This window comes from Phoenix dactylifera, chromosome 12 (genome assembly GCF_051530095.1).
Source record: "Phoenix dactylifera cultivar Ajwa chromosome 12, Ajwa_hap1_PhDact_Kaust_v1.1, whole genome shotgun sequence".
NCBI classification, from domain to species: domain Eukaryota; kingdom Viridiplantae; phylum Streptophyta; class Magnoliopsida; order Arecales; family Arecaceae; genus Phoenix; species Phoenix dactylifera.
Window position 1 is genome coordinate 5,480,745 of NC_143201.1, and position 16,402 is coordinate 5,497,146.

A 16,402-nucleotide genomic window follows, 5' to 3' on the forward strand; every position below is an offset into this window, starting at 1 on the left:
GAGTATCCTCTGACTGATAATACAGCTGTGGAGGGCCCATCCACATATGTCGACAGCAAAATCCGACTCATAAGATGCTCCAAACTGCGTAGGATAGTAGCCACCGGAAGACGATACCTCAAACACATTCATATTCATATCCATATGGGTCATAGACTATATGTGGCTACGAGTAATAAAATCCAGTATACAATTCGGAACCTAATATATCTATAGATCCTACTCCACGTGCAAGGTTATCTGTAGCTGCATCGTGTCCTCTTGAATAATCTCAAGGAGCCTGCCTCCTATGTGCAATTGTATCCTCGTGGGATCTACCAAATCGTGCACTGTGGTCACTATCTTATGTAGCATACGTAAATTTAGACTCACCGGTGAATCGAAGATCACCTTGTAATTTATCTCATAAACGGTGGTCCATGTCCTCCACTCTCTCCCTGGCCAGCAGATCTATGACCACCAGTGCTATCATCGTTGCTGTTTCTGGTCTCTAAATTTAAGTGAACTGACTCCATACTCTCTATCGGGGCTGCATCTGCCTTTTCTTTTTCTTTTTTATTGTGCTAAGCAGCTGTCTGCTTACCCTTCGTGCCTCTTTCTACCTAGCTAAGCTGGAAGGATGAATGTCGCCCTCCTGACTGAGTTGACCGGGTAGCATAGTGGCTTTGTTTAAGCAACTCTGGATCATATCTCTAGGAGTATGCCTCGAACAAGGAGTCATGTGATGATCGGCTCCTTAGTGACCCCTATGGTTGTGGCCGGTCAGCTGAAAAGATGCGTGAAATGTTGTGATCTGCCCATTGCCCTACATCGACTCTCAACTTGCTGGCTATGAAATTTGTCGGTCATTGAGGCGATCCTAGCTCATCAGGCTCTGGATCCTCCTGCTGATCGATAAGACATCCGATCATAGGATCATCCTCATCGTTAATGAGCTGTGTATTATAGCTCCACTTCTTCCTGAATGCACTTCAACCTCAACCTTAGATTGTAGTAAGGTCGTTGAGGCGCTTTCGTGTCAGATGGTTCCTCTGCTTGCTGTGGATGAAGGCAAAGGTGGACTAGTTGTACTTATAGCCACTCGAGGAAACTGTCTGGAAGAGAATTCAGATAGATAGCCGCTTAAGATTTTTCGTGGACAAATCAAAATGAATCCACCATTCAGTTGTAAAAACATTAAAGAAAATTACATATAAGATAGTATCATACTAGTAACCATCTAACGTCAAGTAATAGTTATCGTTGATATGTAATATACCTGGATTCATACTTTTCTTACTTACAATAGCTATCGAGACTCCAAAGTTGTCAGTGCCCTCTCTAAATATTTTCGTATGTAAAAAAGAACCGTATTGTAATATATTAATCGTTGAAGACACGAGTTAAGTTATGCATTTTACTTAAGTTAATTTACCTCTTCTAAACATAGGGTCGTGACTTCTAGATCAGGTTCCATCTTGTAAATCATATAATATAGAGCGGCTAGAAGTTTGTCATCTATATCGATTTCAGGTATGGTATACTAGAACCTCGGGTTCAGGTAGTAAGCTGCATATAGAGTTTGTAATTATTTTAGTAAAATTGTACTAGTACAAGAGCAATCTAATTTTCAATATTCTTGCTTTCTTACTAGATGCAAGTTTCTACCCATTTAGTAATCTCACCATCGCTCAATGATATTGATGTACTCTTAGGCATGCGTTGGATCTGCCTTCCTGATCTGATTCTTTGCCCTCTCAATCATATGATACAAGAAGCCCATCTGAGGGTACCTCTTGCTGTCCACAACCTGAAGCATGTTTACAATGGCTTGATAGCCTTCACTATTTTCTCGGCCCGCCGCCAGAATGTCTGCCTCGTCATCAAGTCCTCGACAGTGCTTCCTTCAGTGCCGACCCTCGCAAATCTGCTTTTCTGCCACTCAGGATTGACAAACATCTGACGTTGGGCGGCTTTTCTCTCAAGAAGGTTATAAAGTGCAATGTAGTTGGTAGTAAACCGTGTCACGCCTAGTCTTAAGATCTCTCTTCTTACATACCTCCTCAATAGTGATAGGACCCATATATGGTTATAAATAATCTGGTGATGGTTTGAGCTGTCTCCATTGTCTGTTATACGCTACGAATCTTTGCAATGTCCATCAATATGAAGTCGATACAATGTGTAGCATATGGGGTCCAAAAAATATATGGCTTCTGCTCTATCAAGATCTTTCTAGCGGCTTTATATTGTGGCCCATTATCAGTGATGACCTGCACAACATTCTTTTCTCCTACTTGATTAATCAGCTCCTCCATCAATGTGAGGATATACATGGCATCGTGCACCTGATTAGAAGCATCAACCGACTTATGGAAGAAAGTCTTCGTATCACAATATGTCAAAAAATTAATGATGCTCTACTCGGTAGGATCGGTCTAACCATCACACATCACTGTCAGTCCATATGTGGGCCACTTGCAGAGTATAAGGCAATCCACTTGTTGTCAAGAAGCTCACCATAGATGTCCTTCGGTCATGAAAGATCTACACCGAGACCAGCAACCTGTATGGAGAAAATGATAGATCTATAGTATGTATTGTCTGCCACATTCACTGGGATGTGGCTGAAGTAAAACCAAGATTTAATAGCTCACCATATATCTTTCTTCTTATCCTTCTTTAGCATTGTGTCAACCCTCTGTTGCTTCGAATCCTTGCGGGGAAAGACATGTAGATCTAAATCATAGATGGTCGCTTATGGTGGAATCTCTTTAGAGGACTTCTTTATGCTACCAAAAGCCTCAACATAGATTCAATACGGCTTGCCTCTACTGACGACCTCCCTAACTGAGAAAGTCCTAAACTCTGGATCTTCCCTACCAGTCGCAGAACCAAAATTCGACTCGTAGTGTGAGAGTCCAAATCGAGCCCTATGTTTGGCCACCTCATCCTGTTGCCATGATCATCCAGGCTTGCTTGAATGACAATTTGGATCTATGCCTTCTCGTTATCTGGAGCGGATGCCGCCTCTGACTCTCTGAAGTGATAGGATGGCTCTGCCGCTCGGCAGTCCACCACCTTCTTCTTTGTTGTCCTCTTTTTTGTTGCTCTAAAATCAGCAAAGTGCTTCTTCATCAGCTGTCGGAACTTCTGTGGCCATTTTTGGTAGATAGATACGTCGGGATAATCACTAGCTAAGTGCTACTTCAACCTAGTTAGCCCTCTTTTCTTGAACTCTATGTTGCACCAGTTGTACTTTCAGTAGTGCCGACCCGAGAGCAATTGCCCATGATCCTAACCAATATCATGCTATGGGCCTTTTTTTTTAATGGTTCCATTCCTGCAGGTTTATCAAATATACCGATCTATCAATTATCTAAAAATAGTAAAATTTTATTATGATTAAAAAAATATTTTTTAATAATTTTAAAATTTAGAAATATGTTTAAATGCCATAAATTTTGAAAAATATATTTTTTACTTGAGAAATATATAATATGTACTATTAATTTGTTATAATTTTTGGTATTAATTTTATATTTTTAATCATTTTTTAAATTAAAAAATAATTTTTAAATATCAATATTTCAAAAAATTATTGAGCTCAGATATATGTAGAATTCTATATGAACGCTGCATATATTTTTCTAGACCTGTAGTCATACATCAAAGGCTATTTATTTCTTAATTTTTTTAAAATTTAAGCCTAGGTCACTATGCGCATGATTACATTAAAATTTAAATAAATGAATATCAAATTTAGCTGAAGAGTAGCTTGAAAGCCCCTAAATACACCTCTATTTTTTTATTTTTTTATTTAATTTTATTTTTTAATCCAAAAATATATTTTTAATTTTAAAATTATATATAATCCAAACATTAAAAATTTTTTTGTAGGATTGTGTAGATCATCCATAGATCTACAACATAATGAAATTATGCCAAATGAAAATTTTGGCATGATTTTCCTTCATTTTGCAAATTTTGAGGCATTTTTCATCGTCGAAAAAAAGAGAGGAGGAAATGAGTTAGAGGCAAGGAAGCATAACTTATTTTAGGTTGGATTATTCTTGATCGTCTTGAATCTTCGCATTTTTTTCCGGAGGGGTGAAGAAGTATGCTGGGAGGAGCTGAGAAGTTTCTCAAGCCTTTCCAACGATGGAATTTTAAAACGAAAAGGAGAGAGGGGGAGAACCAATTCGAAACCGATCCAAACTGGTGCGAACCGGCCAATTCGCACCGGTTCCATGAGGAATTGGTCGATTTGGACCGATTCTGTGCAGTTCAGGACTGATTCTGATCGGTTTGGTTCTGAACTGCACAGGTGAATCGACCTGGTCCTGTCGGGTCGGCTCGGTATGGCCGGAACAGGACAGTTCGGCCCAGTTCGAAAGTTCTTGATTTAGGTTATATTGGGATAAGAAACATTAAAAAATATCAAAGTATATTTAAAATCATTGAAAAAGTTAAAAAAATTGATTATCAATAAATCAAAACTAAAGTGCATTGAAAAAAAATTGGCTTGTTGGTTCCAAACCGGCACGCCTTGACATCCCGTGTGTTGGTACGGTACCAGTTACCGTACCAAACCGTCCGCCGACTGGTACAGATCCCGATACTAGTTCGGCGGACCTTGGTACAAGGTGTATTGATTGTGCAACAGTACAAGATCTGATACTGAGATTACCTTGAATAAGATGGTTGTTTCTTAAAGCTAAAACTTGCAGAGTTAGAAATATCTAATCTAAAAAAGTTTAAAAATTGCACCAATAATTAGTCAAATTATGAATATTTATCTGATACTACTACCGTTTGCAATAAAGACTGAAGTAGGGCTCTAGTAGAGATTGTCTCTTAGAGTTGCGAGGAAGCATTAGAAAGAAAGAACTTTCTAAATAAAAACTTCAAGGAACAATTAATAAAGAATTAGATACAACAACATATTAGTATGCTGTTTTGTCAGGTGATCATGACTATGGGCATAGACTTTGTTTTATTATCATCAAAATGCCGAAAGGAGAAGAATCAAATAACAAAAAGAGTTTGTACCAAGGTATGCCATACCGTACCGAACCAGACGGTATGAGGCGTATCATACCATACCGGTTCAGTATCGATATGCGATACGGGAGATATACCGACACTCGGTACGCCGAATGGTCCTTTGTACCATCATACCGACATAATAATAGGGTGGCACTGGTATGGGGCCTGATATTGAGATGGCGTACCTTGATTTCCACTAAAGTTTTGTACAATGGAGTTAAATACAAAAGCTTGATACTTTCACCCAGCCCTGACTAGAGAAAGTTCATTAGTAGATGGATACTCGTGAGATGTAAGTTTGGTTATAGTGAACTCTTATGCATTCCACACCACATTATGAGTAACTTCATGGTGTTTATTCAGATTAGCACTTTCCTTTTTAACTTGCCTCCCATATAAGTTCAAATCTTAATAAATTTGTTCTTGGATAAAAAATATCTTTCCAAGTCATTCTTGGACAAATCTTCACAGAAAAGTATTTGAATTCTCCACTCAAAACTAAAAGCCTAATACAGAGAGAGATAGGTTTTGACTGGTGGCATTAGGGATTAGGGAGACAGAAACAGGAGACCAATTTTTCAAAATATGTTTGTCTACGGTTAGTTTAGGAAGAAAATGGGTTTTTGGATAATACTTCCTCGCTAGGAGTAAGGAGTTTATCTTGTTTGCAGGATTTGGAAATAATTTTCCAACCAAAATTTTCCAGTTCAGCATCTACTTAAAACTACCAAAGTTTACATAAATATTTTTTTGTCATCAGATAAACACCCTTATCAGCACATTATGCTTTTTATTTTCCTTGAAATTAGAAAAAAAGGAACTGCTTATGTACTACATATTAAAGCATTCTGTGCCTCATGAAGTTCTGATATCAGATTTTCGACTCTTATGCAGATATCCAGTTATTGTTGGGACGGCTATTCCAGCGAAAGCAACATTTTTCATTACTTATATAATGCTTGATGGCTGGGCTGGTGTTGCTTCAGAGATTGTTAGATTGAAACCGCTAATCATTTACCATTTGAAGAATGCATTTTTGGTTAAAACTGAGCAAGACCGGGAGCAGGCTATGGATCCTGGGAGCTTAGATTTTGCCTCCTCAGAACCTAGAATACAACTGTACTTTTTGCTTGGCCTTGTTTATTCTGTTGTCACACCGATTTTTCTTCCTTTCATAGTTGTCTTCTTCAGTTTGTCCTATGTTGTTTTTCGTCACCAGGTACGTTGCTTATTATGGATTTAACAAGTTTTTCTTACTCTGTCACCTTTCTTGAGCTTTTCAAAGATCACTTCTAGTTGATGCTTGTTGAAATTTGATTTCTTTTTGATGAAGAGATCTATGTAATATTGTAATGTGTATTACCTTTATTAGCTATATTGCATTGATTTTGTGACATATATTGATTATTCTAAAGTGAAGAATTTGAAATCCAGGAAATTGCATTGCATCCCATGATACATGGATTTTCATGTAACTTAACAATTAACAAGTTTTCAAAGAGAGAGAAAGAGTTGGAGTACATACTTCATTAGGTAATGTTCACCTCAAATTACTTAGAAATGTGATTTCTTACAAAAGGATTCCACATGTAAAACCGGGGCCCAGATCAGAGACAATATGCTAAATTAACCTGAAAGGCCAGAATTGGTCAAGTATCAGATATTAGACAAAATGGAAAGGAACATAAAGTTCAATCAAAGTTGTAAACAACAGAACCTGTGTCATATCTTGGCATCAGAAAATTTAAACTCTGAATAATTAAAAGAATATGAATCTAATTCACTCCCACGTAACTCAAAATGATATTTTATTGTTTGATAAAACATAGTAGTAAAGAAAAAACAGAACACTTTAAGTGTGAGCTAACTTTTCTATTCATGCCCAAAATCGATTATTGAAAAGTTTCCACATGTATGAATGAGATGAATGTCCAAGAATACCAAACACGCCATTTTATGAACACTATTGAAATTTCAACATTTCCAGTAGGTGATATTTTCTCCATCTTGTAGCTAATTGCCATATCATCCTCCATTCAAGGCCATAAATATTAGATAGCTTTTGTTTGCAAGGAAGTTAACAATTCAACAGCCACCTAGTCAAGCAGAGTTGCAGGCCTTTCTCACCAGAAGTAGAAATAGAACAAGAATTATGTTTTTTAAAATATGACCATATAAATTCCATTCATTACTTGCTTTGAACCCAAGGATTCAAATCACGTGAGATGGGACTGTCCCGGGTTTTCCATAGAATAGGGTGTGCCGGGTCCCAACACTTGGGACAGGGGATTTCCTGTCCCATCTTGACACTTGGGATGGTGTAACACCCCGCTGTCCCATGGGGACTCAAGAGTCCTTGCTTTGAACCAAATCCATCAATTGAAAACTTCTCCATCTTCCTGCTAATTGCCACTCCATCTTGCAATGAAGGCCTCGAGATGGGATGCTTTATGTTCTCTGGGAAGCCAAATGATTGCATGCTCACTGAGCTAAGATGCATCCAAAGCTTTTCTGTCCACAAGCATGAATGAAAATTAGTTGCCTTCTATGTAAGATTTTAAAAATCAGACGCAGAACCCCCCCTCATGCTCACTGGCTTGCATGGTATTTAATGCAGCATATGCATTACTGAAACATGGTACCGACCAGTAATGAGACAAAAGGGTATGATGTTAAATCCCCGAGGGGCCAGTTTGGGGTGGTTCAGGTCAGTTTGCCCATGATTCAGCCCCAAGGGGGTTCTGGGTACTGCTAAAATGGCTAGTAAAGTATGCACTATGTGGTACGACCAGTAGATTAATCATTTTAATGTTTATATGTTATAAATTGAGGATGTTATGAACTTTATGTTTAGCAATCTTCCATCTACTACATAGTTTTATGTGGCAGTGAGTGCTGCCAGATTGGAAGGGGGGAAACTTTTTGCCTTGGTAAAAAAGGTGGGAAAGCTTAGGTGTAGTCAACACATTACTAAGCTGTTTAAATACTGAATCATAGAACACTGGTCCTGTAAAGAAAAGGAGTTAAAATCAATACTGCAAATTTTCTTTGTGGTTAGAAGGAAGAGATGCATTCTAATTGAAAACTGATTATTGTCTACTTTGATTCCAAAGGCATCTTTGCTCTGATTCTGAAAATTCTTTTCAATAATTATGAATTGTAGATATAGTTGTTGAATAACTCGTAAACTCTTTTAGCTTTTATATGGTTCTTTGGGATGCTTCTTTTGCTTCATTACAGTGCTTGACATTTGATTACAACTTACAAGAACATGGCTTATACTGATGATGATTATACTGGGTCTTACTTTTGTGTTCTTTCTCTTTTCCATTCTTGTTTGTTCACTTCTCATGTTTCTTGCTGCAAGATCATAAATGTATACGACCAAGAATATGAGAGCGGAGCAGCATTTTGGCCAGATGTACATAGACGGTTGATTATTGCAATGATAATATCACAGCTTACACTTATGGGCTTGATGTCTACAAAAGACCCTAAGCATGCTACACCAGTACTCATTGCTCTTCCTATATTGACCATATGGTTTCATAAATATTGCAAGAGTCGATTTGAGCCTGCTTTTGTGAAATTCCCACTACAGGTATATCCGAAGTCCATAATTTACAATAACTTTTTTGAAAAATCAAACATCCATTGTAGGAGGGAGATTTTATTAAAGCAAGAAAGAGGATATCCCTGGGGATTGGTTGGGGGGGGGGGGGGGGGGGGTTGTTATGCTTCTTGCCCATCAGAAAAATGAATGCAATAGTCCTAAAGTGTCCCGAATCAAGCATAATTGCAAGAGCCACTTATTAAAAGCGAAGCTCCAATACAAAATCATCTGAAATTATAAACACCTGATTTATCCAAGAAAACTATGATTTATCCAAGAAAACTACTAGATCCTGTGGGGAAGATCTCTATCTTTAGAAGTTCCATTAGTTTGCCTATGAAAAGTTTGACATGTTATTTTTGTCAGAAATTATATTTGACATTCAATTGAGGAATAAAAGAACTTCATTCAGCTTCCCTTCATTTTACAATCTAATACTCCACAGAAAATCTTGCAGATGAATGATCATAAGATCTATGAGCCAAATTTGTTACATTACCAAAACATTAGTTTAATGACCTTCAAACATGGATATAACTAAAATTGTATCTATAGCAGATTGCTTTTTATTTAATCCATCATGTTTATGCTGGAGCTAGAATACGACCCAATAAGTGGTTTTTGAATTTATATGGTGAACTCATTTTGCAGGAAGCAGTGGTGAAGGACACGCTAGAGCGAGCTAAAGATCCAAACCTAAATTTGAGAAGTTACCTCCAAGATGCATATGTTCACCCAGTCTTTCATAGCAAAGATATCGAACGGCTAGTAGCCATTGATGAGGAAGAAAACAACCCACTTGTGCCCACCAAACGGAATTCTAATAGGAGTACGCCTGGAGGAAGCAAATATGGTTCTGAGGCTGGGTCCGAGATCGAATAGTAAGAATCAACTTGTCACACCTTATCTTGTAGTCATATTCTCTTCTAAGACCTGTCAGTTATGCTGACTCTATTAAATGATTCTGTAAAAGAACCAAAGCCCTTATGCAAGTACAACTAGAGAATGTAAACAAAATCCTGATATCAGCACCAAAATTGATTCTGGAATTGCTTGTCCTCAGTAATGCCTTTGAGCTAAAATCCTGTGAGATTCGGTTATGCTTATCTCAGTTTATGCAACTCTACTGCAACGGTCTTACAAATCATATTTTCAAGCTAATTCCTGCACTCTCGATTTATTAATATGCTTGTTGAGTTATGCATGGCTTGACCTAACCTGTTTTATTTGGTAATGATAACCAAAATAAATGGTTTGCTCTGTTGTAAAATGGGAATTGAACGCATGTCGAAGCTTATCCGTAAAGAATGTTATAACTTGCCCCTTAAATAGGCTCAACAGTGCATTGTATGTTGCGAGACCTAACCAAAACAATAGTCAACACCAGTGTTGTTGATCTGTCATGTTCATGTAACAATCTTTGATAGGATTCTGACTCTATATAATCCTATCTCATCCTTCACTATATAACAATGGGGAGGGTTCTTTTCGTTCCCATTTGAAAAGGATATGGTCACCATTTTGAGAGAATTTAGTGCAAGGAAAGAGCTCCAATGAAATCTTTTGGCATGATTATCTTTCATTTTTTTTCATGAGTTTGATGTGAAACATCATCTGGTATAATCTGCACATATATGTGCGCGCGCATGTATGTATATGAATATGTGTAATGTATATGAATATGTATGTATATTTATATATTATATATATTTATATGTCTATATATTTATGCGTATATATGTGTGTGCATGGGACGAGCTAATATATGGTGCCCATACAACAACCTATAAAAGGTCGGTCCTAATCAGACTACCGAGGGCCCAGCATCGTAGATCCAAATCATTTGATGTGTTTTATTATCTCCAAACTGCTTATTATCCAAAAAATTAAATGATTTAGAATTCCCTAGTCTATCAATCACTAATGCATCCAATGGTCAAGAATGGATAAATTTAATAATATGAATAATATATATTTTTGACTTCTAGTACAAGATGCATGAATGAATGATTTCCAAATTATATGATTTTTTGACAAAAAGTAGTTTAGAGATAGTAGATCATATCCAATAACTCAAATAATTAATATTAAGCTTATAGGCATCCATTCAAAGCGAACCTTATTAGGTTGTGAGGGCACCAACATATTGTTTAAATATTGAGGAGTCATATGACCACTAGATGCATAGGCTAAGAATCTCCAAATCAAATATTTTTTTGATATATAGTAGAGCTAATATATAGATGTCCACACAATTGCCCTAATAAGGTTGATTCTCACTGGATGATTAAGGGGTTGACTGTAACATCCAGCCCATCTAATAAGGAATTGAGTCTGGCCCATTTGACCGGCTCAAATATAAGAGTTGGAGAAGGAGACGGAGAAAAAAAGGGGTTAAGAGTCCTATTCGACTTGAGTAAGAGATAAACTCCTCCTTCATCCAGATTTTCTATAGGAGCTAGGAAACCTAGCCCCAATCGACTATGTAAAAACCCCCATACCCTCTTCTCCTCACCGCTGATTAGTTTTGTCGATCATCATTGCTAGACCACCGTCAATTTCTTTCTTCTTCTCCTCTTAACTTCCAGCGGCCTTGGCTCATGGTGCTCACTAGAGATTTTAGTTGAGCGCTCGCCGGAGTTTTAAAGTCTGAGAGGGATTTTGAAAATTAGTTGGATCTATGGTTTGATTTCACTCGCAAGGTGGAAAATGTATTCCTTTTTCTAGATTTATCGGCAAATTATAAGATTATTATATTAATAAATTTGAATCGTACCAATTATGATGTATAAATTTGATGAATAATATTTTATTATTGAATATATTTTATTTTAAAATACGATGATGCATGGTCAGAAATATTGAACTCGTTTAATTAATTTCGATATCGCATGATTTTTTATATTTTTGTTGAATTGAGATATGAACTGCATGATTATTTTAAACTCTCAGCCTGACTATGTTAAGAATCCCGCCAATGGAGGCCAATACGTTGGCACTTGATTAGTCCTAAAAATTTGTCGCAAGAAGATGCACGATATACTGCAAGTAAATACACAGTCTTGAAGAACTTTGTTGTAAGATGATGCACGACACACCGTAAAAAGTTACAAGGTATAATCACCCTGCCATAAAAAAATTATAGTCATAGCTTATGGTTGACGAGATGAACTTGATGATTTGAAATAATTTGGTTTTGTGAACGAAATTTGATTTTGAGAAAGATTGAATTTGATATGCATAATATTTTGATAATGCTGCATATTCAGATTTTGTTTTGAACTAATGAATTCCATATGTATATTTTTTATATATAATTATTTAATTTATTGTCTGATTAGTTTGGTTAAAGTGTTCATTACTTACTAGTTTGTCTAGTTTATTATTCCATATCTTATTATTTTTACTGATTTTGTTTAATTTATTGTCTGATTAGTTTGGTTAAAGTGTTCATTTTAAATAATTATTTAATTTATTGTCTGATTAGTTTGGTTAAAGTGTTCATTACTTACTAGTTTGTCTAGTTTATTATTCCATATCTTATTATTTTTACTGATTTTGTTTAATTTATTGTCTGATTAGTTTGGTTAAAGTGTTCATTACTTACTAGTTTGTCTAGTTTATTATTCCATATCTTATTATTTTTACTGATTTTGAGACCTAAGATTGATGGGGTTATAATTGAGAGAGTGACTAGAGGTTGAATTTGATAATATTTAATTTAGATCAGAATTTAACTTGAGTTTGATTTAAGATCTTTTTAATATTGTTGGTTTTGTGAGATATTAAAATTTTATTTTAGTTATTAAAATGAAAGTTTGAACATTAGTTATTTAAGTTTATTTCGTCGTTTCCTTTATGATATCGTGATGAGATGTCTTCCATGCTTGTAGAGAGAGTTTCTTATGAATAAGCGGCAGTTGCTGCACCCTCTGGCTCGCAAACTCGGGTCGGAGGCATAACAATTAATATGGTATCAGAGCGGACTCGGCTTATGACCTATATGAATTAAAGGACACTGCAGCACAAATATATTAAAGCTGATCACGAGCTGATGGTGGTGTTTGTGGTTGAATTTGAATGGATTTGGATTCTTAGTCTGGCGAATATGCTAAAGCTTTAATTCGGGAGGAGGGTTATGTGAGGATCTGTGCAGGCGTATGTTTTATCCTACATCGATTATTTGTTGGATAGATTTGGGTACTTATACAGAGCTAAGAAACCAAAATAATACCTTATGGCTAGTCTTTTTAGATGAAGTCTTAGGTTATGAAGCTGACACTAATGACCTAAGCATTAGTGTCGTACTATTTCTCAAGTATATGATATCAATAAATCCTATGATTTGAAGATCTCTACCCTATACATTGTCTATGCATCTAGTGGTCAAAAATGGATAGTTTAAATAACATAAAATAATACATATTTTTTAATTATTGGATGCATAAGCTAAGCTAATTTGATAATTAACATGTTTTTTTTGGCCATGACCCTATCCACCCATATAGATGCTCAAAAATGAAGTGAAATCAAAGATCTACTAGCTCGTAAGCAAGTAGACAGATTAAGCTAAAATAAGTAAAAGAACGAAAGAACAAGCCGATCTATCATCGAGAGCAAGAATTTTTTGTTGATCAAACATATATTAAAATGTTAGCTTCAAGATTATCAAGCATGCTTCCCCATGGAGGAGACCCCTCGGAGAAGTTCCTAACTTGAACTCTTCATTACTTTAGGCTTTTTTGAATCTCAAATGAGTCTACTCTTTGGGTTGGGCGATCTAGGTCTAAGAGAAAATAGGAAGGAGAAGAGAGGAAGAGCGGGAGGAGCTAAAACTAACAGATTTTAAGCTATAGTTCCAAAAGTTGTGCGTGCAAAGTAGAGGCTCAATCCTCTCCTCCAAAGTCTACTAATAGAGGAGGAGGGAGGAATCAATCATGAAGTTTGATTTTTTTTTAAAAAAAAATAAAAAAACAAAGTTGAGATGATGCCAAGTAGCACCCATGAATCGATGAAAGGAGAGAGCCAAGGATCATGGAGCTGGTTCAGTGGTTTCGATGCTTTCTTGATGCTGGCCGAAAATCCTCAACCCCATGGTTATTCGATACTAGATTCTATTATAACAACTTCTAGATTGAAGTTATCAAAACCGAGAGGAAGTCATCAACTTCTAGCTTGAGGGCCAAGTCTGCCACCCTACCTCCTTAAAGCTTGATGTAGAAAATAAATGAGGTGGCACTCGGCACACAAGTGTTCAATGAATTTAATATTTGCATATAGTCACTAATCAGTCAAGTTGCAGTCCAACACACAGACTTGACACTATGGATCAGGATATTATCTCATTGCGACGGAGATTGCAGGGCTCCAGCCTATGAAGCCGAGTTGTTCGCCTATATTATTCTGTAGGGTAATGAAATATAAGTTGAAGAACTTCTTTGCACGCAGTATCCAAAAAATTATTCTGTGGACACATGTACATTGCGAAGATTTTCAGGGATGAATGTTTCCTTACCAGTTTGTTTGTTGTCGGCCCACGGCGACAAGAAACAGTAGTTCTATAGTAACAAAGTCTGGAATCAGATTCAAACTCTTAAGATTCATTTCGTAATAATGTTCAGCTTTTAGCTCCTAAAACTCACAGATAACATAACCATCACATCAACCCACGCGGCAGCAGCACAACACTCCCCGTATCCAATCCAAAATTCCAAATTCTAAACCGAGAGAACAGGGGCATCCCCTGTTCCTCCCAAGTCTTGACAAAAAAACGAACTAAAGGCCAACGATCACGGATTCGGCATACTGGACAAAGCTCAGGCTAGAATACAGTACAAAATAGTACGGTAAACATGGCAGGGAGCGTACAGGATACTCCTTTTATTTTGAAATCGGAAGGAGAGAAGCAGGGGATGGATCAAGTGAAACAGTGGACCAACCAAAAAAAAAAAAAAAAAAACACAACAGGCTACCTACTGTGCCTCTTCCCAAACAAACAACCAAACGCATCAACACCTAAACCTACCTCCCTCTCTCTCTCTCTCTCTCTCTCTCTCTCTCTCTCTCACACACACACACACGCACACATCTCTGTCTCTGTTTCAACATGCAACATGACCGTCGTCGTCGTCGTCGTCATGATCTTCTTCGTCGTCGTCGTCGTCGTCGTCATGATCTTCGTCGTCGTCGTCGTCAGTGGAGGATAAATGGGCAAGCCAGCAGAAGCCATGGAGGTGGCCGTTGACGCAGACGAAGTACTCGAGGTCGCCCTCGTGGGAGCCGAGGCGGCGGGAAGCGCTGCGAGGGACGAGCCCGGCGGCGGTCATGCTCCAGACACGGGCGCCGCAGTAGGGGCAGCGCACCCGGGACTCCAGCTCCACCTGCCGGCCGATGAGACAGGCCCGGGTCCTCGAGCGCATGAACCCCCGGAAGACCCCGCGGTAAGCGCCGAGGTCGGCCTCGTCCGACGGGGAAGTGGCGGCGTGCTCGCAGGGGTCGGAGACGTAGAGGAGGTCGCCCCAGCAGCGGCGGGAAAGGAAGGAGCGGCCGGAGGTCTTGGAGAAGCGGGAGACGGGGGCGAAGTGGCCGGGGGTCGGGAGGCGGCTCTCCGGGAGGGGGAAGAAGCGGGTGGAGGCGGCGCAGCCGCAGCAGAAGAAGAGGAGCTTCGCGAGGGCGTGCCACCCGCCGCCGATACGGGTGGCGCCGCCGCCGGCAGTGAGGGCGGAGACCATGCGTGGGGCACGGGAGATGCAGAGCTCTCGCCAGAGGACGCGGTTGGCGACGGCGCGGAGGCGGCGGGAGACGCAGGCGGCGATGCACACCAGGTGGGGGTCCCAGTTAAGAGACCGGAAAACCAGCATTAGCACCCGCTCGTCCTGGAGCCCCGTGTTCTCGTCGCCTCCGCCGCCTCGGGCGCCGCCTCCAGGGATCGCCACCCCTGCCGCATTGCCGCCGCCGCCGCCGCCGCTGCAGCTGGGGTCGTTGCACGTGGATTCGGGGTTTCGGATGTTGTCGATCATGGCCGGGAGTTGTGGATCGGGGTGGGTCTGCGGGCGGTTTGGTCAGGATATTTAAAGCGCTTGGCTCCGTGTCCGGCGCTTCGCGGACTCCGGTTTCTTTCTTGGATTTGATTCGTTTTGAAAAACTAAGGGGTCGGATCAGCGCGGTTCCCGGTCACCCAGTCACAAATGCTTCCTGCCCCTAAACCGGATCCAAGACCTTTCAATCCGCTTGGACTTTTATAGCTGGGACATACTCATACTTTTGAAATAAAACAGAAAAACAATAAATAAATAAATAAATAACGGGTACTAAATGATGAGAAATGGCATGGAAATCTAGAAAAGAATGTATGAATTATCTAGAAATGCTTTTCCATATAACACCCTTGTGTGTAATTTATTTTGGAGAGAACCCAGGAAACTCGGGTCCCATAGAATAGATATCTCTGCGTATAAGTTGGGAAATCTAAGCAACTCTCTACTGGTTATCTTGATAATATGGAGTCTATATGAATTGTGAAATGCCGTTTCCCAGCTATTTCTTCTGGGGATGCAAACTTTTGAACCGGTCCCGGTTGACCAAAGAAGACTAAAACCGAACCCGGTTGGAAGGAGGGGGAGGAAAAGGACAAAGCGAACGCGGGGGGGGGGGGGGGGGGGGGGGGCGGAGGAGCTTTTGTCCAGATGCCAGAGAAACGGGACACGTGTCAGAGGCCCAGTCGGCAACAAGGTCCTCGGCTCAGATCTATCCAGCAGCTAC

The 16,402-nt window shown here is 39.1% G+C and overlaps 2 protein-coding genes across 2 annotated transcripts in view; one reads left to right on the plus strand and one right to left on the minus strand.

The window, feature by feature from the left end:
• The window catches only part of LOC103720361 (hyperosmolality-gated Ca2+ permeable channel 1.7-like), a 92,597-nt gene extending 82,815 nt beyond the window's left edge, over window positions 1-9,782 (plus strand). The window contains exons 10-12 of the mRNA XM_088708347.2: window positions 5,923-6,247; window positions 8,396-8,629; window positions 9,293-9,782. Coding sequence (XP_088564473.1) covers window positions 5,923-6,247; window positions 8,396-8,629; window positions 9,293-9,523 — 790 coding nt within the window. The 3' untranslated portion in view covers window positions 9,524-9,782. The remainder of the gene's footprint in view (window positions 1-5,922; window positions 6,248-8,395; window positions 8,630-9,292) is intronic.
• Window positions 9,783-14,230: 4,448 nt separating this feature from the next.
• LOC103720368 (EID1-like F-box protein 3) lies at window positions 14,231-16,107 on the minus strand. Its single transcript, XM_039115882.3, has one exon. It carries the CDS (start codon window positions 15,658-15,660, stop codon window positions 14,743-14,745), a length of 918 nt encoding a protein of 305 aa, XP_038971810.3. The 5' UTR covers window positions 15,661-16,107; the 3' UTR covers window positions 14,231-14,742.
• Window positions 16,108-16,402: the final 295 nt, after the last annotated feature.

Excerpts from the sequence above, each read along its gene's own strand:
- LOC103720368 (XM_039115882.3), bottom strand. The coding sequence starts at position 15,660 with ATGATCGACAACATCCGAAACCCCGAATCCACGTGCAACGACCCCAGC.